Source organism: Nicotiana tomentosiformis, chromosome 6, assembly GCF_000390325.3.
Source record: "Nicotiana tomentosiformis chromosome 6, ASM39032v3, whole genome shotgun sequence".
Taxonomy (NCBI): domain Eukaryota; kingdom Viridiplantae; phylum Streptophyta; class Magnoliopsida; order Solanales; family Solanaceae; genus Nicotiana; species Nicotiana tomentosiformis.
This window is the reverse complement of record NC_090817.1, coordinates 73,857,239-73,880,907: the sequence shown is the minus strand read 5'-3', so window position 1 is coordinate 73,880,907 and position 23,669 is coordinate 73,857,239. Positions and strand designations below refer to the sequence as shown.

At 41.7% G+C, this 23,669-nt stretch overlaps 1 protein-coding gene across 1 annotated transcript; it reads right to left on the bottom strand.

Moving 5' to 3' along the window:
- Positions 1 to 18,756: 18,756 nt before the first annotated feature.
- Positions 18,757 to 20,188, bottom strand: LOC138894216 (uncharacterized). The gene is made up of 2 exons (XM_070178898.1): positions 19,960 to 20,188; positions 18,757 to 19,757 (listed from the first exon to the last, which is right to left on the bottom strand). The coding sequence occupies exons 1-2, from the start codon at positions 20,186 to 20,188 to the stop codon at positions 18,757 to 18,759; spliced, it is 1,230 nt and encodes a 409-aa protein (XP_070034999.1).
- Positions 20,189 to 23,669: the final 3,481 nt, after the last annotated feature.

The following is a 23,669-nucleotide window of genomic DNA, read 5'->3' as shown; positions in this document are numbered from 1 at the left end:
AAATACACATGATTAAGTTTTTTTAATAATGGCGGGATGTAATCAAGAGATGATGTTAGAAAGAAGAATTATAAGATCATTCAATATTAAGTTTCAATACTAACAAAATCAAACTATATCATTTCATACTGTAAGGATCCGGTCGGTCGTTTTGAGTGTATTAGCCCCGATCCCCTGTTTACTCCTTTCCCCGTACCTTTTTCTGCTTGTGTGACTTGCCGAAAAGTTGTTGTTGTGGTTTCGGAGTGAATTGGGATACTTAGTCCCTAAACGGAAGCTTAAGTCTTAAGATTTTGGCCGTAGTTGGAACTGTGTGAAGACGACTCCAAAATGGAGTTTTGTCGATTCTGTTAGCTCCGTTGGGTGATTTTGGACTTAGGAGAGTGTCTGGAATGTGTATTGGAGGTCTGTAGCTAAATTAGGCTTGAAATGGCGAAAGTTGAATTTTTGGAAAGTTTGACCGGTAGTGGACTTTTTAATATCGGGGCCGGATTCCGATTTTCGAAGTTGAAGTGGGTCCGTAATATCAATTATGACTTGCGTGCAAAATTTGAGGTCAATCGGACGTGGTTTGGTAGGTCTCGGCAAAGGTTGTAGAAATTGGAAGTTTCAAGTTCATTAAGTTTGAATCGGAGGGTGATTCGTGGTTGTAGCATTGTTTGATGTGATTTGAGGGCTCGACTAAGTTCGTATGGTATTTTAGGACTTGTGGGTATATTTGGTTGAGGTCCCGGGGGCCTCAGGTATGTTTCGGATGCTTTACAGATTGAATTTGGACTTATGCAAATGGTTGAAGCTTCTAGTTTCTGGTATTTTCGCACCTGCGGTGGGGAAACCGTAGGTGCGGGATCGCACGTGCGCAAGGTTTATTGCAGAAGCGGAGTTGGGTGGATTGGTCAGGGGTCGCAGGTGCGTGGAAAAGGCCGCAGCTGCGATGCCCGCAGATGCACAAGGCTGACCGCAGGTGCGAAGTGAGACCGCAAAAGCGGACAGGATTCCGCAGGCGCGCATGCGCAAGTGCGGCCCCTTCATCGCAGGTGCGGAGGCATAGGGGAGTAAGTGGTTTGCGCAAAAGCGCTCATATTTTCGCACAAGCGTACGCGCAGGTGCAAGCCCAGGCTCCGTAGGTGCGAAAATGCCTGGGCAGAACCTACTTAAGTAAGACTTCGAGAATTTGGCCATTTTCATCATTTTGAGCTCGGGTTTGGCGATTTCTTAAGAGCATTTTCGAGGGATTTCGTGAGGTAAGTCCCTTGTGCTTATTTTTGATCAATAATTTTGCTTCCCCATTTATCTTTCCATCTAGTTAGTGTATTTAAGGTGGAATTTGGGAGTTTGAGGCTAGGGATTTGAAGAGTTTGATTTTGGGTTTTGAGTGGGCATTTGAGGTCGGATTTTGATAAATTTGGTATGGTTGGACTCGTGAATGAATGGGCTTTCGAATTTTGTGATTTTAGCCCGATTTTGAGACGTGGGCCCAGGTCGACGTTTTAGGACGGATTTCGAAATTTTCGTTAAAGTCTTGATTTCATTAATTATATTAATTTCTTATAGTTGTATTTATGGTATGTAATTGATTTTGGCTAGATTTGGGCCATTCGGAGTCGGATATTCGTGGAAAAGGCATTGTCACCGATTGATTGAGCTTGGTTCGAGGTAAGTGGCTTGCCTAACTTTGTATGGGGGAAATCCCCTTAGGATTTGGTACTGTTGTGATATGTGAGCACCGTGTACGTGAGGTGACGAGTACGTACACAGGCTATTTATTGTAAAACCTGATTTATTTTACTCGGTAGCAACATGTTTTCCTTTAATTTGAGTTATACCATTTAAATGAGTATTAGTCTGTTTTCATTCTTATTTGAGCTATTTCAATATGTGTAGTTATCCTGTTTTATCTAATATCGCATGTCTACGTGCTTTAACTGCTTATTTGAACTCTGTGAAGCATGCCTAACTGATTTTCTATTTTTTCTTGCTCTTTATCAGTATAAATATAGAAAACTTGTTGTTAACTGTTGTATTTTTCGATTTGAGTTGTGTGTTTACTTTTGACACTACGAGGCGATTCCTCGGGAGTTTTTCCTGCATATTTACTTTTGAGACTATGAGGCGGTTCCTCGGGAGTTTTCCCTGCACATTTACTTTTGAGACTACGAGGCAGTTCCTCGGGAGTTCTCCCTGCATATTTACTTTTGAGACTACGAGGCGGTTCCTCGGGAGTTCTCCCCGCACATTTACTTTTGAGACTACGAGGCGGTTCCTCAGGAGTTCTCCCTGCACATTTTCTTTTAAGACTACGAGGCGGTACCTCGAGAGTTCTCCCTGCATATTTATTTTGGGACTACGAGACGGTATCTTGGGATATCCCTTGTTATTTACCCACGTGTGTTGTACTGTTGTCTTGCTGTGTTTTCTTTTGTTAAATTCTAGTATCTTATTATACTGTATATTCTCCTGCCTTATTTAGTATTTACTAGTGGGCCTGACATGACTTCGTCACTACTTGACCGAGGTTAGGCTTGGCACTTACTGGGTACCATTGTGGTGTACTCATGCTACTCTTCTGCATATATTTTTCGTGTGTAGATCCAGGTACTTCTTACCAATCGCATTATCAGTTAGTCGAGATAGCTTTGGAGACTTCAAGGTACATCTGCCGCATCCGCAGACCTCGGAGTTCCTTTCTACTCTTCCCCATGTCCATTATCTTCTGTATTTCTTTTGTTAGACTCTGATGTATAGAGATACTAGGCTTTCCTTCTGTAGTTTGTGATTCATGATATTCCCGATTTTGGGAAACTGTGTACGTCTAGTGTTTTGGTTATTGTATATGTCGAGCGGCATTATTATTGGTTATTCAGTATCTAATGCAGTTAGCTGTTTAGTTTTGCTTAGATTATTGATATTTCGGCAATCTGTTAAGCTTACCTAGTCATAGAGACTAGGTGCCGTCGCGACATGTCTTGGAGGGATGTTTGGGTCGTAACAAGTTGGTATCAGAGCTATAGGTTCATAGGTGTCGTGAGTCACAAGCCGGTTTATTAGAGTCTCGCGGATCGGTACGGAAACGTCTGTACTTATCTTCGGGATGCTATGTGACTGTTAGGAAAAATTTCACTTCTTTGATTCCTTGTCGTGCAAAATTATTGACATCAAAAATTCTAAACTTCTGTATTCTATTCTTTCTCACAGATGGTGAGGACCTGTACCAGAGAATCTGATGATCAGGCATCCGTGCCCCCTGCTAGAGCCAGCAGAGGCCGGGGCCGGGGTAGAGGCAGAGGACGTCCACGCGGTGCAGCCAGAGCACCCGCACGAGCTGCCACATAGGAGCCCCCAGTAGCTCCAGCTGGAGGGCAGACACCTGAGGTGCCTGTTGCTGCACCAGCCCTCCAGGAAACTCTAGCCTAGTTTCTGAGCATATTCGGCACCTTAGCTTAGGCTGGATTGATTCCACTTGCTCCTGCCATATTTTAGGCCGGGAGAGGAGCACAAACTCCCGTCGACGGTACTCTAGAGCAGCGGGCTCAGTCGACCAGGTTCCAGAGATTATACCGATGCAGCCGGTAGCTCCATCTTAGCCTGAGGTTAGGGCAGTAGTTTCTGAGGCAGAGCAGCTCAGACTTGAGAGGTACAAGAAGTACCACCCTCCTACCTTCAGTGGATTGGCGACAAAGGATGCCCAGGATTTTTTAGAGGAGTGTCACCGTATTCTCTGTATTATGGGTGTAGCGGAGCCGATTGGGGTTTCTTTTACTACATTCCAGCTTAAAGGAGCATCCTATCAGTGGTGGCATGCTTATGAGTTGGATAGTCCGGTTGAGGCAGCTTCACTTACATGGACTCAATTCTCGGATATGTTTTTGAGAGAGTATGTCCCTCAGAGCCTCAGGGACTCATGGCGCACGGAGTTTGAGCAGTTGTGCCAGGGTGCTATGACTGTGTCAGAGTATGCAGTCCGCTTCAGTGATTTGGCCCGACATGCACCGGCCTTGGTTGCCATAGTTTGATAGAGGGTTCATCGATTTATTGAGGGACTCCACCCCAGTATCCGGATTAGTATAGCCAGGGAGTTGGAGATGGATATTTCTTATCAGCAGGTTGTGATTATTGCCAGGAGATTGGAGGGTATGCTTGCCCGGGATAGAGAGGAGAGAGAGACTGGTTCTTATTCTGGTGCTCGTGCCCCAGCAGCTCGCCATGGTAGGGGTTATGTGAGTCGCCCCGTCCATTCAGCATTTCCAGCCGTCGGTGGTGTTCCAGCCCCTGCTAGGCCCCAGGAGCCTTATTATGCACCGCTAGTATCTAGTATGCCTCCTGCTTGGGGTGCTTTTAGCGGCCAGTCCAGCAGACCTGGCCCGAGCCAGTCACGCCCTCCGAGATCTTATTTTGAGTGTGGAGACACTCGCCATATGGTGAGGGATTGCCCCAGACTTAGGATGGGTGTACCTCCACAGACTTATCAGGAACAGCGTGCTCCACCGGGTCCTCAGGCTATGATTCCAGCACTAGTTACCGCCCCACCTACTCAGCCAGCTCGAGGTGGAGGTCAGGGAGGTCGAGTTTGCCTTAGAGGGGGAGGCCAGGCCAGATATTATGCTCTTCCAGCTCGTGCAGAGGAAGTTGCTTCCGACTCTGTCATTATAGGTATTGTTCCGGTCTGTCATTGAGATGTGTCAGTATTATTTGACCCAGGCTCTACATATTCCTATGTGTCCTCTTATTTTACCCCGTATTTGGGCGTATCTCGGGATTCTTTGAGTTCCCCTGTTTATGTGTCTACTCCTGTGGGAGATTCTCTTATTGTGGACCACGTGTACCGGTCGTGTTTGATTGCTCTTAGTAGTTTATAGACCAGAGCCGATTTATTATTGCTCAGTATGGTAGATTTTGATGTTATCTTGGGCATGGACTGGTTATCGCCCCATTATGCTATTCTTGATTGTCATGCTAAGACCGTGACACTGGCTATGCCGGGATTACCGTGATTAGAGTGGAGAGGTACCTTAGAGTATACTCCCAGCAGAGTTATTTCATTTCTTAAAGCTCAACGAATGGTTGAGAAGGGGTGTGACGCGTATCTAGCTTATGTGAGAGATGTCAGTATTGATACCCCTACAGTTGAGTCAGTTCCAGTAGTGAGGGACTTTCTAGATGTGTTTCCAGCTGATCTTCCGGGCATGCCGCCCGACAGAGATATTGATTTTGGCATTGATTTATTGTCGGGCACTCAGCCCATCTCTATTCCTCTGTATTGTATGGCTCCTCCTGAGTTGAAGGAGTTGAAGGAGCAGTTATAGGAGTTGCTTGATAAGGGCTTCATTTGGCCCAGTGTGTCACCTTGGGGTGCTCCTGTCTTATTTATGAAGAAGAAGGATGGCTCTATGCGGATGTGTATTAATTACCGCTAGTTGAACAAAGTCATAGTGAAGAACAGGTATCCATTGCCTTGTATTGATGATTTATTTGATTAGTTACAAGGTGCCAGAGTGTTTTCCAATATTGACTTACGTTTAGGCTATCATCAGTTGAAGATTCAGGAGTCAGATATACCGAAAATTGCTTTCAGGACTCGGTATGGTCACTACGAGTTTCTTGTGATGTCATTTGGTCTGACTAATGCCCCAGCAACATTTATGCACTTGATGCACAGCGTGTTTCGACCCTATATTGACTCTTTTATCATCGTATTCATTGACGACATTCTGGTGTATTCCCGAACTCGGGAGGATCATGAGGAGCACCTGATGACTGTGCTTCAGACCCTGAGAGAAAAGAGGTTATATGCAAAATTCTCTAAGTGTGAGTTTTGGCTAGACTCAGTGGCATTCTTGAATCATATAGTATCGAGTGATGGGATCTAGGTGGATCCGAAGAAGATTGAAACAGTGTAGAGTTTGCTCAGACCGTCCTCAGCTACGGAGATCCAGAGTTTTCTTGGTTTGGCGGGGTATTACCGTCGATTTGTAGAGGGTTTCTCATCTATTGCAGCACCTATGACCAGGCTAACCCAGAAGGGTGCCCCATTCAGATAGACAAAGGAGTGTGAGGAGAGCTTTTAGAAGCTCAAGACAACTTTGACTACAGCCCTAGTATTGGTATTGCCTTCAGGTTCAGGATTTTATGTTGTATATTGTGATGCGTCGCAGGTTGGTCTCGGCACGGTGTTGATGCAGGATCGTAAGGTGATTGCCTATGCGTCCAGACAGCTGAAGGTGCATGAAAATAACTATCCTGTGCACGACCTTGAGTTAGCAGCTATTGTTCATGCCTTGAAGATTTGGCGGCACTATTTATACGGTGTCCCTTGTGAGATTTACACCGATCACCGGAGTTTGCAGTATTTGTTCAAGCAGAAGGATCTTAATTTGCGTAAGAGGAGGTAGTTAGAGCTGCTTAAGGATTATGATATCACCATTTTGTACCACCCTAGGAAGGCCAATGTGGTGGCCGATGCTTTGAGTCACCGGGTAGAGAGCTTGGGGAGCTTAACATATCTACCAGCAGCAGAGAGGCCCATGGCGTTGGATGTTCAAGCCTTAGCCAGCCAATTTGTCGGATTGGATATTTCTAAGCCGAGTCGAGTATTGGCTTGTGTGGTCTCTCGGTCTTCTCTTTATGATCGTATCAGGGAGAGTCAGTATAATGACCCCCATATGCTTGTCCTTAAGGACACGGTCCAGCACGGTGATGCTAAGGAGGCCACTATTGGGGATGATGGTGCATTGAGGATGCATGGCACACTATGTATGCCTAATGTGGATGGTTTGCATGAGTTGATTCTCCAGGAGGCTCACAGTTCGCGGTACTCCATTCATTCGGTTGCCGCGAAGATGTATCACAGTTCGTGGTACTCCATTCATTCGGTTGCCGCGAAGATGTATCAGGACTTGAGGCAGCATTACTAGTGGAGGAGGATGAAGAAGGACATAGTGGAGTTTGTGGCTCAGTGTCTAAATTGCCAGTAGGTTTAGTATGAGCATCAGCGGCCAGGTGGATTGCTTCAGAAGATAAAGATTCTGGAGTGGAAATGGGAGCGGATCACTATGGATTTCATTGTTGGGCTCCCACGGACTCAGCGGAGGTTTGATGCAGTTTGGGTGATTGTGGATAGGCTGACCAAGTCAGCTTATTTCATTCCTGTGATGACTACCTATTCTTCCGAGCAGTTGGCTCAAATTTATATCCGCGAGATTGTCAGGCTTCATGGCATACCAATATCCATCATCTCTGACCGGGTTACGCAGTTTATACCACGGTTCTAGAGGGCTGTACAGCAGGAGTTGGGTACTCGGGTTGAGTTGAGCACAATATTTCACCCTTAGATGGATGGACAGTCCGAGCGCACTATTCAGATACTGGAGGATATGCTCTATGCTTGTGTGATAGATTTTGTGGATCCTTGGGATCAGTTCTTGCCACTTACGGAGTTTGCCTACAACAACAGTTATCGGTGGAGCATTCAGATGGCACCGTATGAGGCTCTATATAGTAGGCGGTGTCAGTCTCCAGTGGGCTGGTTCGAGCTGGGTGAGGCTAGATTATTGGGTACGCACTTGGTTCAGGATGCCCTGGATAAGGTGGAGGTGATTCAGGATCGACTTCACACAGTCTAGTCAAGATAGAAGAGTTATGCGGACCGGAAGATTCGCGATGTTGCATTCATGGTTGGAGAGCGGGTCTTGCTCCGGGTTTCGCCTATGAAGGGCGTTATGAGGTTCGGGAAGAAGGGCAAGCTGAGCCCAAGGTTCATTGGTCCCTTTGAGGTGTTGCGGCGTGTTGGGGAGGTTGCTTATGAGCTTGCCTTACCTCCCAGTCTTGCATGGGTCCATCCAGTATTCCATGTTTCTATGCTCTGGAAATATCACGGCGATCCAACTCATGTGTTGGATTTCAGCTCAGTCTAGTTGGACAAAGATCTATCTTATGTTGAGGAGCCAGTGGCTATTTGGACAGGCAGGTTCGAAAGCTGAGATCAAAGAACATTGCTTCCGTGAAGGTTCAGTGGAGGGGTCAGCCGGTCAAGGAGGCAACTTGGGAGACCAAGCAGGATATGCGCAGTCGTAGGATTTTTTGAGTGTATTAAGAGGGGGAGAATGTAACGACCCGGCCGGTAGTTTTGAGTGTATTATCCCCGATACCCTGTTTACTGCATTCCCCGTACCGTTTTCTGCTTGTGTGACTTGCTGGGAGGTTGTTGTCGCGGTTTAGAAGTGAATTGGTACACTTAGTCCCTAAACGGAAGCTTAAGTCGTAGGATTTTGACCGTAGTTGTAACTATATGAAGATGACTACGGAATGGAGTTTCTTCAGTTCCGTTAGCTCCGTTGGGTAATTTTGGACTTAGGAGAGTGTCCGGAATGTAAATTGGAGGTCTGTAGCTAAATTAGGCTTGAAATGGTGAAAGTTAAATTTTTGAAAAGTTTGACCGGTAGTGGACTTTTAGATATCAGGTGGATTCCGATTCCGGAAGTTGGATGGGTCCATAATGTCAATTATGACTTGCGTGTAAAATTTGAGGTCAATCGGACGTGGTTTGGTAGGTCTCGGCATCAGTTGTAGAAATTGGAAGTTTCAAGTTCATTAAGTTTGAATCGGAGGGTGATTCGTGTTTGTAGCGTTGTTTGATGTGATTTGAGGGCTCGACTAAGTTTGTATGGTGTTTTAGGACTTGTGGGTATATTTGGTTGAGGTCTCGGGGGCCTCGGGTATGTTTCGGATGCTTTAAGGATTGAATTTGGACTTATGCAAATGGGTGAAGCTTCTGGTTTCTGGTAATTTCACACCTACGGTGGGGAAACCGCAGGTGCGGGATCGCACGTGCGCAAGGTTTATTGCAGAAGCGGAGTTAGGTGGATTGGTCAGGGGTCGTAGGTGCATGGAAAAGTCCATATCTGCGATGCCCGCAGATGCGCAAGGCTGACCGCAGGTGCGAAGTGAGACCGCAAAAGCGGACAGAATTCTGCAGGCGCGCATGCACAGGTGCGGCCCCTTCATCGCAAGTGCAGAGGCAGAGAGGAGTAAGTGGTTTGCGCAAAAGCGCTCATGTTTTCTCACAAGCGTACGCGCAGGTGCAAGCCCAGGCTCCGTAGGTGCGGAAATGCCTGGGCAGAACCTACTTAAGTAAGACTTCGAGATTTTGGCCATTTTCATCATTTTGAACTCGGGTTTGGCGATTGCTTAAGAGCATTTTCGAGGGATTTCGTGAGGTAAGTCCCTTGTGCTTATTTTTTATCAATAATCTTGCTTCCCCATTTATCTTTTCACCTAGTTAGTGTATTTAAGGTGGAATTTGGGAGTTTGAGGCTAGGGATTTGAAGAGTTTGATTTTGGGTTTTGAGTGGGCATTTGAGGTCGGATTTTGATAAATTTGGTATGGTTGGACTCGTGAATGAATGATATTTCAAATTTTATAATTTTAGCCCGATTCCGAGACGTGGGCCCGGGTCGACTTTTTAGGACGGATTTTGGAATTTTTGTTAAAGTCTTGATTTCATTAATTAGATTAATTTCTTATAGTTGTATTTATGGTATGTAATTGATTTTGGATAGATTTGGGACATTCAGAGTCGGATATTCGTGAAAAAGTAATTGTCACCGATTGATTGAGCTTGGTTCGAGGTAAGTGTCTTACCTAACTTTGTATGGGGAAAATTCCCTTAGGATTTGGTACTGTTGTGATATGTGAGCGCCGTGTACATGAGGTGACGAGTACGTACACGGGCTATTTGTTGTAAACCCTGATTTATCTTCATGAGTAGCAACTTGTTTTCCTTTAATTTGAGTTATACCATTTAAATGAATATTAGTCTGTTTTAATTCTTATTTGAGCTATCCCAATATGTGTAGTTATCTTGTTTTGTCTAATATCGCATGTCTTTGTGCTTTAACTGCTTATTTGAACTCTGTGAAGCACACCTAATTGATTCCCTGTTTTCCTTGTTCTTTATTAGTATAAATGTAGAAATCTTGTTGTTAACTGTTGTATTTATCGGTTTGAGTTGTGTGTTTACTTTTGAGACTACGAGGTGGTTCCTTGGGAGTTCTCCCTGCACATTTACTTTTGAGATTACGAGGCAGTTCCTCGGGAGTTCTCCCTACATATTTACTTTTTAGACTATGAGGCAGTTTCTAGGGAGTTCTCCCTGCACATGTACTTTTGAGACTACGAGGCGGTTCCTCGGGAGTTCTCCCTTTATATTTACTTTTGAAACTACGAGGCGGTACCTCGGGAGTTCTCCCTGCATATTTATTTGGGGACTACGAGACGGTATCTCGGGAGATCCCCTGTTGTTTACCCTTGCGTGTTGTACTATTGCCTTGCTGTGTTTCTTTTTGTTAAATTCTAGTCTCTTATTATACTGTATATTCTCCTGCCTTATTTAGTATTTACCAGTGGGCCTGAACTGACCTCGTCACTACTCGACCGAGGTTAGGCTTGGCACTTACTGGGTACCATTGTGGTGTACTCATGCTACTGTTCTGCACATATTTTTCATGTGCAGATCCAGGTACTTCTTACCAGCCGCATTATCAGTGAGTCGAGACAGCTTTGGGGACTTCAATGTACATCTGTCGTGTCCGCAGACCTCGGAGTCCCCTTCTACTCTTCCCCATGTCCATTATCTTCTGTATTTCTTTTGTTAGACTCTGATGTATAGAGATACTAGGTTTTCCTTCTGTAGTTTGTGATTCACGATGTTTTGGGTTTTGGGAAACTGTGTACGTCTAGTGTTTTGGTTATTATATATGCCGAGCGGTATTATTATTGGTTATTCAGTATCTAATGCAGTTAGCTGTTTAATTTTTCTTACATTATTGATATTTCCGCAATCTGTTAGGCTTACCTAGTCATAGAGACTAGGTGCTGTCACGACATGTCTCGGAGGGATGTTTGGGTCGTAACACATACATACTATAATTGAATTTTATCTAATCAAATACACGTGAACAAGTGACGCACATAAGATAGAAAGTACATTAATGAAACTTAGTTACATTTTTATAAATGCAACATAATTTTTCTCTACTTAGAAATTAAACATAATTAGGTATCAATCATTTAGTTATATTTAGTATATTTTCTGATGATATTAGTTAAAATCTATCAAATGTAGTCGTATCTTAGCTTTATTATGTTCTTTACATCAACCATATTAAATTTTTAATTCTGAAAATAATTTGCTTTGTGATCATTATTTGAAAAAAGTAATAACCAACTATGTTATGCTTAATGACTTATAATACCCAATCCAAACATATATACATCATTAAGTTTTATATAGGATCAATAATTTTACATTTACCTACACATAAATCGACAAAATATAATAGATAAAAATAATTCCTATGGATATTTTTTACATATGAAGTTTTTGTAACTTTTAGAAAAATATAATTTTTAAATTAAAAAGTAACATCTTCTTAGAAATTCAAATAATATTTTTAAAAGTATTTAAAGAATTTTTTTTATATCAAGTTCTTGTAACTTTCAAAAAAATATAATTTTAAATTAAAAAGTAACATCTTCTAAGAAATTCAAATAATATTTTTAAAACAATTTAAAGAATTTTAAACTTAAATATGTAGTTATAAAATCCTCATGTAAATTCTCAAATACTATATATCTAAGTAAAACAACAACAATAAAATTTCCAGCTAAATCCTACGAACCAATCCCCAATCAAAACTATATAATGAAATAATCAAGTAAATTCTCAAGAAACAATTTTCGTTTAAAACCACACAAATAATCTCTAGTTAATTTCTTAGATAATAAAATTTCTAGGTCAATCCCAAGCTATATTACCAAGAATAAATTTCTAGCAAAAATTATAATAATATAATCCCCATGTAATTCCACCAAATAAGTAAATCCCAAGAAAAATAATTCTAACTAAATTCACATCAACCAAATCTCTAAGTAATTTTCAAGGTAAGAAAATTCACAGGTAAATCCCCAAGAAAATATTCCTAACTAAATTTTTAGCAATAACATCCCCAGGTAATTCCCCAGCTAAAATAATCCCCAGGTAAATCTCCAAGAAAAATCTCTAACTAAATCTGCAGCAATAATATCCCTAGGTTATTTCCCGAATAAGCAAATCCCCAAGAAAATATACCCAACTAAATTCACATGTAGAATTACCTAGAGGTTTTCCTTCGGAATAACATATAATTTTTTTCCATTTTCTTTATTTTTTTACATGTGTATTTTCTTACGAAAATGTACTTGCCGATTTATTTCCGCAGGTAATTTCCCAAGTAATATTTTGGCGCATAATGGCGCCAAAGTTATCTACGGACTTTCCTAGAAAAATATTTATTGCAGGTAAAATATTTTAAATTTAGGAATTTTAATATTTCCCATGAAAATCCGCAGGTATTATCTGCGAATAAAATCCCCAGGTACAATCCCCATGTCATTAGCATTTTTCTTGTAGTGTTGGGTCCATTCTCTTTGGGGTCGAGTGAAGGGCTCGACCTAATAATTTTGGTATTTTTCTACCGATATCAGGTCTATTAAGTACAAGTAGGCCCATATATATGGCGGACAATGGCTTGCCTTCACCAATTGTGCACTGAAACCCTAACTCTTGCACATATAATAAACCTTTACTCTCCCAAGATTTTTCGTGGGGGAGTAATAAACCTTAGCAAGCGTGGTCACCACGCTCTCTTCACCAGCGTAGACGATGACAACGACCGTGGATGGATGAAACGGTTCGTCGTTATTTCTACCAGGGACATCATACCGATCACAACTCCAACTTTTCGAAAGTCGTGAAACCATTTTCGTATGTTTTCGATTATTTGTTTCCTTTCTTCGTGAAAATATCATTTCCCGTTTCGTTGATTTTCTATTTCCTTTATTTCAGATACCCGCTGAAAACCGCCATGGGTCTAAGGCCTGGACCAATGGGTTCAGAAAATTCTAGAAATTACAACCCCAGAATCCCGACGGTGGAACAAAATGGCCCCCAAATACGGGTAGAAGGCCAAGCATCATGGTAAGCCAAGTCATTCTTTCTTTTATCCTTGTTCGAACACAAGAAATCTCATGAAAAAATTGCTAACTCCATTTTTGCCTAATACAGGGCTTCCAAGGGGCTCTGTCATCTGCCCCGAAGTCGACGCCTTAGATGGCCCCGAGGAGGCCAGGAGGGTATTACAAAATGCTCTTTCCCGGAACAGATCTCGTGGATATTCCCGGGCCTCCGATGAGGGTGCCTCCTCTCAGAGTCCCCAGCCCGAGAACAAAAAACCGAAGAGAAGACGTTCCTCCTCGGCTGGGACTCAGGAGAAGAGGGCAAAGAAAACACCAAACGAGCCGGCCACAGTACCTACAATGGTCCTTGATGATGAAGGAGAAGCTAGTGATGAAGAGTCTTCTCTTGAAAGAAGAAAAGGATCTTCATCAGCTCAACCGGATGCTCAGCTGGGGGAGCTTCAAAACCCATCATCAAATCAAGTTGAGGCACTTTGGGGTGAGAAGGGTTTGGTTGAGAATGTTGACTCTCATTTCCCGGCCCCCATTGTTGTTTCCGGCTAAAGGCGTTCGAACCCCGAGCTCTTTATGCCTTCATCTACTGAGCAAGAAACAATCACCAGCCCTTCTGTCGCAACCGCTTCTTGTCCTTCTACGCCAATAACTTCACGCCCACCGATACCAGCTTCTCCTTCGCCACCAGCACCAACTGCATCTCTTCCACCGTCATCAGTTGATCAGGAAAGTAATGCTTCTCCTCCTCGGTCTCCTGATCATGGGAACTTGGGTAGCACGTATGCTATGCCTTCTTAAGATCCCCAAGGAAGGCGAAGCGCAACTCTTTCAATTTCGAAGGAGTGTCATGTCCTCTCCAGGCTAATGAAGCTTGCCAATTATATGAAGCCGCTGGCTTCAGTGATGGATTGGAAGAAAATAGGCTCCCTTTCTAGGGAGTGTCTGATAAACAATGGCATGCACAGTGCGGCGCAGGTACTACCTTAATTTTCTTCTAACTCCTTTTCCGTTTATGCGTTATAATAGTAACCTTAACTCTAACCTTTTTTTAGGACTACCTCCTTGCTTCTGAGGGCCTGCAAAGTTTGATCCTTGATAAACAAGGGCTTTCTTCTGAGCGGGATCAAATTTTAGCTGAGAGGGACCAGCTTGTTGCACGCCTACCAGTGCTGGAGGCAAAAGTTGCAGCTATGGACGAGCTCGAGGCTCGGTTATAGCAGAGAGAGCAAGATAGAATGGCCTACAGCCAAGAAGCTTCCCAATTACATGAAAAGCTTCAAGAAGCTAAGGCTGAGTGGGCCGAACTTCATGATGTAGCCATTGCCACTATCGAGCGTGAGTATGCCTTCGAGGAGCAAATCAATAATTTGAAGGCCAACTTATGCTCCAAAATCGAGGAGGCCAATGTTGTCGAGGAGAAAAGAGCAAAAATGGAAAAAAGGCTAAAGAGGGTCATGGAGCAGAACCGGCTTAACTCAACTACCAATGTTGAGCTTGATTCCCGCCTCAGTGCCATGAAGGCTAAAAGAGAAGAGCTTCAAACCGAGATCGATAAACTCCGAGCCACATTCTAGGATCAAGAAGATTCCCTCGTCTTCGAGAAGACTTATTCTATTTATCATATGAGGAGGAAGACTTTGTAGGGGGCCAAAGTGGGCATTGCTGATATTGATGATAGCTTTGCCAAAGCCTGAGAACTGGAGTTAACTACTTATGAGAATCTTCCTACTCGGTCCGCTGCAACTAACTCCTCGAATAATAGTTTCGAGTATTCGGGAATCGAAGAGCAGACTGAAGAAGATGAAGTCCCCAAACCGATAGCGGATCTTCCTGCTTCTACCGGGGGAAATGTAGACCCTTCTCCTCCTTCGGGTTCTGGTAGCAAGGAATAGTGTATATATTCATCTTTTTTTTTTTCTCTTTTGTAATTATGCCGAAACGTTTTACTAAGTTTGGAACTTGATAAATAAAAGATTGTTTTGCTTAAGTGTTGTGCCAAAATATCCTTTTTTTTTATGTTAAGTTGATAAAGCTTCGGGTATATTGTTTCATCCGATAGATTTTGATTCCGGGTTTAGGAATCTACCCTTTACTACGAGAGTTTCATAAGAGAGGGCCCTTATGTTTACGGTGCTCTTGAAGAGGACGTCTTCTGTTCATTCCTGCACAAGCATTTGAAGTTTTTGTTAACTTTTAAATGATAAAATTAACTCATCATTTGGACAAAAAATAAGATAAAAATAAAAGGGCTTTATTTTATTCCCTCTATCTTTAGAAGTACATAGGCATTCATTTGCTCAAGTAAATAAAGCTGCCAATACATGTGGCTAACTTTGTACAACTTATTTCTATGAAGCTGATCATGCAGTCCCCGGCCCTGATGAGATATTATTGATCCCAGTTCTAACAGTCCTCGATTTTCGTGGCATTCTTGGTGACGTATCATACATTCTCTCCCCCAGTGTTCGAAAGCTAAGTATGAGAGTTCAAACAGTGGAAGTCTTGTATTTATACTGCTGCTTTATTGGTGGAGATAACTTGTGAACGGGTAAATAATCTTTTTGAATTATGGAAGGCGAGGCTTTCCATCGGGCCAAAGATTATTTAACCATCCACAAGTTGTTTACCACGCGAGCTCGTACTCGTCTGTCCCATCAGTGTGAGAATTTTAGTGCCTTGATATTTAAAGGTCATGTCTTAGCCGACAATCCTTTCTTCAAAGTATGCTTTATGTTGTTTCCTCGTTAAGAACCTTGCCAGAAAAACCCGATTGGGACAAAAACTAATCAAAAAAAAAAAGAGTGCAGCACATACTTTCAGTACCAGCAAGGATCCTCAACAATAGTACCTTTTGATGTGAGTCACGTTGCAGTTGCTTGGTAGTTTGGCTCCATCTTGATTTTCTAACTCATACGACCCTTTACCGGTGATAGCAGAAATCTGGTAAGGACCTTCCCACATTGACCCCAGCTTCCCGATGTTGACTTCTCGAGTGCTCTGGGTGATCTTCCTTAGAACCAGATCTCCTACTTTGAAATAACGGAGATTCTCCTTGCGATTGTAATACCTTTCCATCCTTTATTTTTGGTCCACCATCTTCACGTATGCCAATTCACGGTGTTCATTGAGCAAGTCTAGCTTCACAAGTAATGCTTCCTTGTTTGTTTCTTCGTTTGCTCGGAACAAACCTCAAAGTTGGCTCCCCTACTTCCACTAGTATCAGAGCCTCTAAACCGTACACGAGAGAGAAAGGTGTTTCTCCCTTGCGTGACTTCGCGTTGTCCGATATGCCCATAGCACTCCCGGCAGATCATCGCGCCACTTGCTCGAGTTCATCTTCTAACTTCTTCTTAAGGTTCTGAATAATTACCTTGTTGGTCGATTCTGCCTGTCCGTTAGCACTTGGGTGATATGGTGAAGACATAATTATCTTGCTTTTTAACCCTTCCAAAAACTTTGTGACTTTTGAATCTATGAATTGTGGCCCATTGTCACACGTGATTTCCTTTGGTATTCCAAATCGGCAAATTATATGGTCCCATATGAAGTCAACCACGTCGCATTCTCTGATCTTTTGGTATGGACCTGTTTCACCATTCAGTGAAATAATCAGTTAAAACCAAGAGAAATCTTACCTTTCGAGGGCCCAGTGGTAAAGGTCCAACTATGTCCATCCTCAATTTCACGAGGACAACACCGAATGTAAAAGTTCTACTGGTTGGTGCAACAACTGTTAGGACGTTGACATTTGTCACATTTTTGAACGAATGACTTTGCGTCCTGTTCCATCTGGGGCCGGTAGTAACCTACCCTGATCAACTTTAGAACTAATGAGTCTGTACCAGAATGATTCTCGCAAATTCCTTCGTGGACTTCCCTCATCATGTAGTCTGCCTCCGAGGCCCCTAGGCACCAGGCTAATGGTCCTTGGAACGACCTCATGTATAATTGCCCATCTACAAGGTAGTAGCGAGCCGTTTTGGTCTGTAGTGCCCGGGATGCCTTTGGTCCTCGAGTAATTTACCATGCCAGAGATACTCGATGAACTCGTTCCTCCAATCCCAAACCAAGTTGGTCAAATTTACCTCGCAGTAGCTATCCACATCCAACACTAAATGAAGAAGTTGGACGCCCGTACCAGAATCAGATCCTTTCATCTCTGTTGATGGCCCCAAATTAGCCAATGCATCTGCTTTCACATTTTCTTCCCTCAGAATGTGGATGTTGACCATTCTCTGAATCGCGCTAGGAACGCCTGAACCTTGTTCAAATAATATTGCATGCGTTCTTCCTTTGTGTCAGAAAACCCATACACTTGGTTTACTACCAGATGGGAGTCACATTTTATTTTGATGACCTCGGAGCCGCCCGAGCCAGCTCAAATCCTTCTTCCTCTCGAACCAAAATGGGTCTTACCGCTATTTTCGAGACTGATAGATATATTAACAATTGTTTTCCTTCCCCCGATTTTGACAATAACAAGCAGGCCGGACAGGTACCTTTTTAGGTCTTTTATTGCATGTTGGCATTCCGGAGTCCATACGAAATCGTTCTTCTTTTTCAGAAGTGAAAAGAAATGATGGAACTTTTCTAAGGATCTTGAGATGAACCTGCTTAGAGCCGCCAACCTTCTGGTTAGTCTCTGTACTTCCTTCACACTCGTTAATTGGACTGGAATGTCCTCAATAAGTTTGATTTTATCGGGATTTACCTTGATCCCTCTTTGCGAGACCAGGAACCCCAATAACTTAACGGAACTAACCCCGAATGCGTATTTCTCTAGGTTGAGTTTCATGTTATGCTTCCTCAGAATGTTGAAAGTTTCTTGAAGATGTTTCAAATGATCCCCTGCATTCAAAGACTTGACTAGCATGTCATCAATGTATACTTCCATTATTTTTCCTATCTGATTCTCAAACATTTTATTAACGAGCCTCTGATAAGTGGCTCCGGTATTCTTAAGCCCAAAATGCATCATATTATAGCAATATGTGTCAAAGTTTGTTATGAAAGAGGTCTTTTCCTGATCCTCCGGGTTCATCTTGATCTGATTGTACCCAGAGTAAGCATCAAGGAAACTCATTAGCTCGTATCCGACCATAGCATCAATCATTTGATCAATGTTTGGCAACGGGAACGAGTCTTTTGGGCACGCCTTATTTAAATCCTTATAGTCTACGCATATCCTAAATTTGTTATTCTTTTGGGGCACTACAACTATGTTGGTTAACCATTCTAGATACTTTACTTCTCAGATCGAACCAATATTGAGTAATCGGGTTACCTCTTCTTTAACAAACCTGTTTCGAACCTCTGCTATCGGGCGTTTCTTTTTCCATACCGGTGGGAACTTTGGATCCAGACTTAGATTTGAATTGCTACCTCTAATGGGATACCTATCATATCCGAGTGAGATCACGCAAAGTAGTCAACGTTAGCTTTAAGAAAATTTATAATTTCTAACCTGAGCTTGGGACTGGTCCCAGATGAAACTTCCTTTCCAAAAATTCTTCGAATAAGGCCACTTGCTCAAGTTCTTTTGCGTTCACCTTGGTCGCGTCCGTCTCCTCTGGTACCTGAAAATATCGCGGAACCTGATAGGATTCCGATGACTCCTTACTTTTATCGTCTTCATTCGGAAAGGGAGAAGGCATCGGTTCTTATAATTTCTATTTGTTGGAGTCTTTCCCCTTGTTGCTGGAAGCAGTTACTGTATTCATATCCCTTGCCGCTGGTTGGTATCCTCTTATCTACTTAATTCCTTCCAGCGTTGAAAATTTAAACAACTGGTGATATGTTGAGGGTACAACCTTCATCGCGTGTATCCACGACCTTTCGAGGATTACATTGTAACCCATATCGCCATATACCACTTCGAATAGAGTTATTTTTGTTACTCCTTCGGCGTGTGTGGGCAGCAAAATCTCTCCTCGGGTTGTCACGCTTGTCAAGTTAAAGCTAGCAAGGAGTTTTGTCGTCAGAATACCTGTCAACTTCGCTCTCTCCAAAACTCTCCATTGGATGATGTTGGCTGAACTTCCTAGATCAACCAAAACACGCTTAAATGTTAAATCTAAAACATTGAGAGAGATTACCAAAGCGTCATTGTGTGTCAGAAGAAGTATGTCAGCTTCCTCCTCCGTGAATATGATATCGTCTTCTGCTATTTCCCGGAGTCTCTTGTTTTGAGTCACTGATATCTTCGTTTTCTTCGCTGCTGAAAAGGTTACACCATTGACTTCGTTTCCTCTAAAAATTATGTTGATAGTAAACTGGGGTAACCCTTCTGCTATTTTTGAAGGCTCCGCATTGTCCCGACTTCGGGCATATTTGTTCTTGGCTCGGTTACTTAAAAACTCTCTAAGATGGCCACTCTTCAACAATGTTGCCACCTCTTTGTGAAGATGTCGGTAGTCCCCAGTTCTATGGTCGTGTGTCCCATGGTATTCACACCATAAACTGGGATCCCTCTGGCTAGGATCTGATCGGATGGGCTTCAGGAACCGCGCTTCTTTGATAAATCTCATTGCCGATACCAACTCTACCTGGTTGATGTTAAAGTTATAATCTAATAACTTAGGATATGTAGAATCTGGTGCCCCTGGTACCTCTTTCTCCTGCAACGACATGTTGCTCCGACCACGATCGACTCTTCTATCGGGAGCAAACCTATCCGATGACTGAAACCCTTTGTTTCTACGCCTATCGGTCCTCTCGTATGGTAGAAAGCGACCTCTAGAGAACTGTCGATCTGCATTAAAGTCATTCTTAAACCATTTCCTGAGTTTTATCTCGACCCCGTCTCTTAGTCGATACTGATGATCCAAGCTGATGGTCTTCTATCCTTATTTTATACTCATAGCGGTTATGGACATCCGCCTATGTGGTTTCTTGAAACTCGAGCAAGCTTTCCTTCAGTTTTTTGGAGGCATCGAAACTTAGTGGGTTTAGACCATTCGTGAATGCCTTTGCTGCCCACTCATCTAGAACCGCCGGTAGCAATATCCTTTCTTTTCGGAATCGGATCACAAACTCTCGCCGTAGCTCGGATTCACCCTGCGAATTTCTTAATATGTCCACCTTTCTGGCCTGAACCTTTCTTGCTCCAGCATAGGCCTTAATGAACGAATCTGCAAGTATCTCAAAAGCATCAATCGAATGCTTAGCAAGAGGGAATACCATGTCAGGAACACCCGTTTCGTCTCCTTTCTTCTTCGTTGTGACCCCCTGCCTCCTTTCCCTTATAGTCTATTTTTATTGCCTTCCCACCACCATTAAACAGCCACAGAATAGAGTCACACATGGTGACTAACGTGCTGCTTCCAAGGATTCTGGAATCTGAGACTGAGATTAACGTAGCTCGGTCACTTCGTTTGTTCTTGGCTCGGTCACTTAAAAACTCTCTAAGATGGCCACTCTTCAACAATGTTTCCACCTCTTCGTGAAGATGTCGGTAGTCCCCAGTTCGATGGTCGTGTGTCACATGGTATTCACACCATAAACTGGGATCCCTCTGGCTAGGATCTGATCGGATGGGCTTCAGGAACCGCGCTTCTTTGATATTTCTAATTGCCGATACCAACTCTACCTGGCTGATGTTAAAGTTGTAATCTAATAACCTGGGATATGTAGAATCTGGTGCCCCCGGTACCTCTTTCTCCTGCAACGACATGTTGCTCCGGCCACGATCGACTCTTCTGTCAGGAGCAAACCTATCCGATGACTGAAACCCTTTGTTGCTACGCCCATCGGTCCTCTCGTACGGTAGAAAGCGACCTCTAGAGGACTGTCAATCTGCATTAAAGTCATTCTTAAACCTGTCCTGAGTTTTATCTCGACCCCGTCCCTTAGTCGATACCGATGATCCAAGCTGATGGTCTTCTATCCTTATTCTATACTCATAGCGGTTATGGACATCCGCCCATGTGGTTGCTTGAAACTCGAGCAAGCTTTCCTTCAGTTTTTGGGAGGCATCGGAACTTAGTGGGTTTAGACCCTTCGTGAATGCCTCTGCTGCCCACTCATCTAGAACCGCTGGTAGCAACATCCTTTCTTTTCGGAATCAGATCACAAACTCTCGCAGTAGCTCGGATTCACCGTGCGAAATTCTTAATATTTTAGCTAAATTTGTTTTTTTTGGTTGAAAAGGTCTTGATATGGAATTTTTTGAGGATACTTTTCGGTAACACTAAGAAAATACTACTCCTCCGGTCCTTTGTATGAGATAAAAAAAAAGGTCCAAATATTGACACTTCAGAAAATCTAAAAGGCATTAATAAACTTTTTACAATTTCACCTTTACTAATTCAAGAAGGTATATAGTCATTTATTACTCACTTAAAGAAAATAAAGTTAATATAGTAAAATATTCCGTATGACTAATGCTATTAAATAATTTTCTGAACAAAAAAAAAAGGACACGAGGGAGTAAACAAAAATTTAGAAAGAGTAGAACTATTCAAACACAATAATACAAAATTTTCTTTAGAAATAGTTCTCCGAAACTGTCATATATATAGCATACAGACGAAAATTGTTTCCAAAGTAATTATACCTCCACATAGAATATCAAAAGTACCACTAGATCTTAAGTGATTCTGTATCCCGTCAAAATCTTGGCTAATTGATCAAAGTAGGTTTGTTGAAAGAGAACACTTTCTCCTTGCTGTTGCGCGCGGACCATGTTCATCTTTGGCAAAAATGCCTAACTTACGTATATTTTATATCCTTACTTTCCATATTGTGTTGTACCGCTGATGTTCCATGTCCTCCTTTTTCCTTAACCTTAATCCCCAACTATTTCTCCATGTTTCCTGCCTCCACAATCTTTGACGACGTTTATGTTATCCTGTTTTTATTGCGAATTACTTGAATTCTGCCCTTTATATCACCGCCTTCCATGAATTATGATTACACGAACTTAACGTAAAAGACTTTGAATTAGTTCTTTTTAATCAAATAACAAATTTCTATTCAAAAAAATAAATAAAACATTTTCGTATGGATAAGCTCACATTAACCTGTCAATTTGGAATTCAAATTCGAAATTTTTCTTGGGAGGTAATGGGAAGAGTTTGGAATGGAATATTTTCCAATTTAAACTTCAAGATTTGTATCAGAAGAAATTCACATATCAGTAATCAAAGTCTCTGAGCTCTATACCAAACTAATTTCATTATAAATATGGCTCAAGAATTTCATTGTCGAATTCAAGGCATGCCATACAAATATGAAATTGACCGAGCAGTTTTTGTATCTGGATAACTTTCCTCTTATGAAATAGTAACTACTTGCCATTGATTTCATAATTCAGGCAGAAGAAAACTGAAAATCTTCTAAAATGCAACTCTATTTCTCTAAACTCATTTTTTATGGCTTCTAAATTTCTTGTGTGAGATTCACATACTCAACTTGATCTTCCCTTAATTCTATTAGTTACAGCTTCAGTTAATTTCTGGAACCATAATTTTTGCGGTTATCTGTGTCAATCCAAGACTTGGAATATAATCTTTCTAGTTGTCATTATTTGCTTCATCATCGTTAGGGAGTAGTATTAAATGGTATGATTTTCCTAGCAAGCTAAGGAAAGGAAATTCATATTGACGTGCATGACAAAATTAATAACGAACGGTTGATTGATTGAAAGCTGCAACCTAAATGCAAGTAGCCAAAATAGAGACAGACAACATTGGCTTTATTTGTACGTAAATTTGCAGTCTGCCCAGGAAGTAATCGTTTATAGTGCCAGTTATTATAGTCACAAATTTGTAATCTTGGATATATATATATACTTGATCTGGATTTGATCAGGGGCGGACCCACCTGGTAGGAAGGGGTTCAGTTGAACCCGCTTCATTGGAAAAATTAACTATTTTTACCTTGGAATTTCATCAGAAAATTATGAAACAGTAAATATTATAATATTTGAACCTGCTTAACATTAACAGAAGTTGTAGAGCAGTGGCAAGTGGGTTCAAAATAATTAAGGCCTAGGTTTGCAAGTTCGAACTTCTACAAAAGCAGCGAAACTAACTATGCAGTTTTTGCTAAACGTATATATTATTTTGCCTATTGTTAGGGCTTTATGTTTCCTATTTTGTCTTTGACTCTTTGTTTTCTTACTTCTCTATATTATTTTTTTCTTTATTTAAATCCAATAAAACTGATCTTATTAAACTCCTCATTTTACTTAAAAAAAAAATTTAAACCTTTGTACAAAGTGAATTTTTGTTCTACTGCTTTATCGAAATTACTTATAATCTTTTAATTTAGTTTGGTTTAGTTTATATTGAATTGTTAATTTGTGTTATACTCAAAATTTTAGTTTGGTGTAAATATCTTTTTCTTTAATAATTTGTATAAATTAGTTTAGTTTGTAACTCTTTTTTCCCGTGTCTTTTGTTTGTAACAATTTTGTATGTTAAATTTCTTAGAGTTATAATATGATTTTTAAGTAGGTGAAATACTTTTGGTTAAAATTGCTAAATTTTCTGAAATAAAATTTATTAATTTATATAGATAAATTAAAGGACGAAATTTTCTTTGTTATTTTTTTAAAATTTCTCCCAACCTTTTTTTTAACAAAAAATAAATGACTATTTTGAAGTGATCTAATGAACAAAAAAGAGCTATACACAAATTGTGTTTACCGCTGCACTCGACT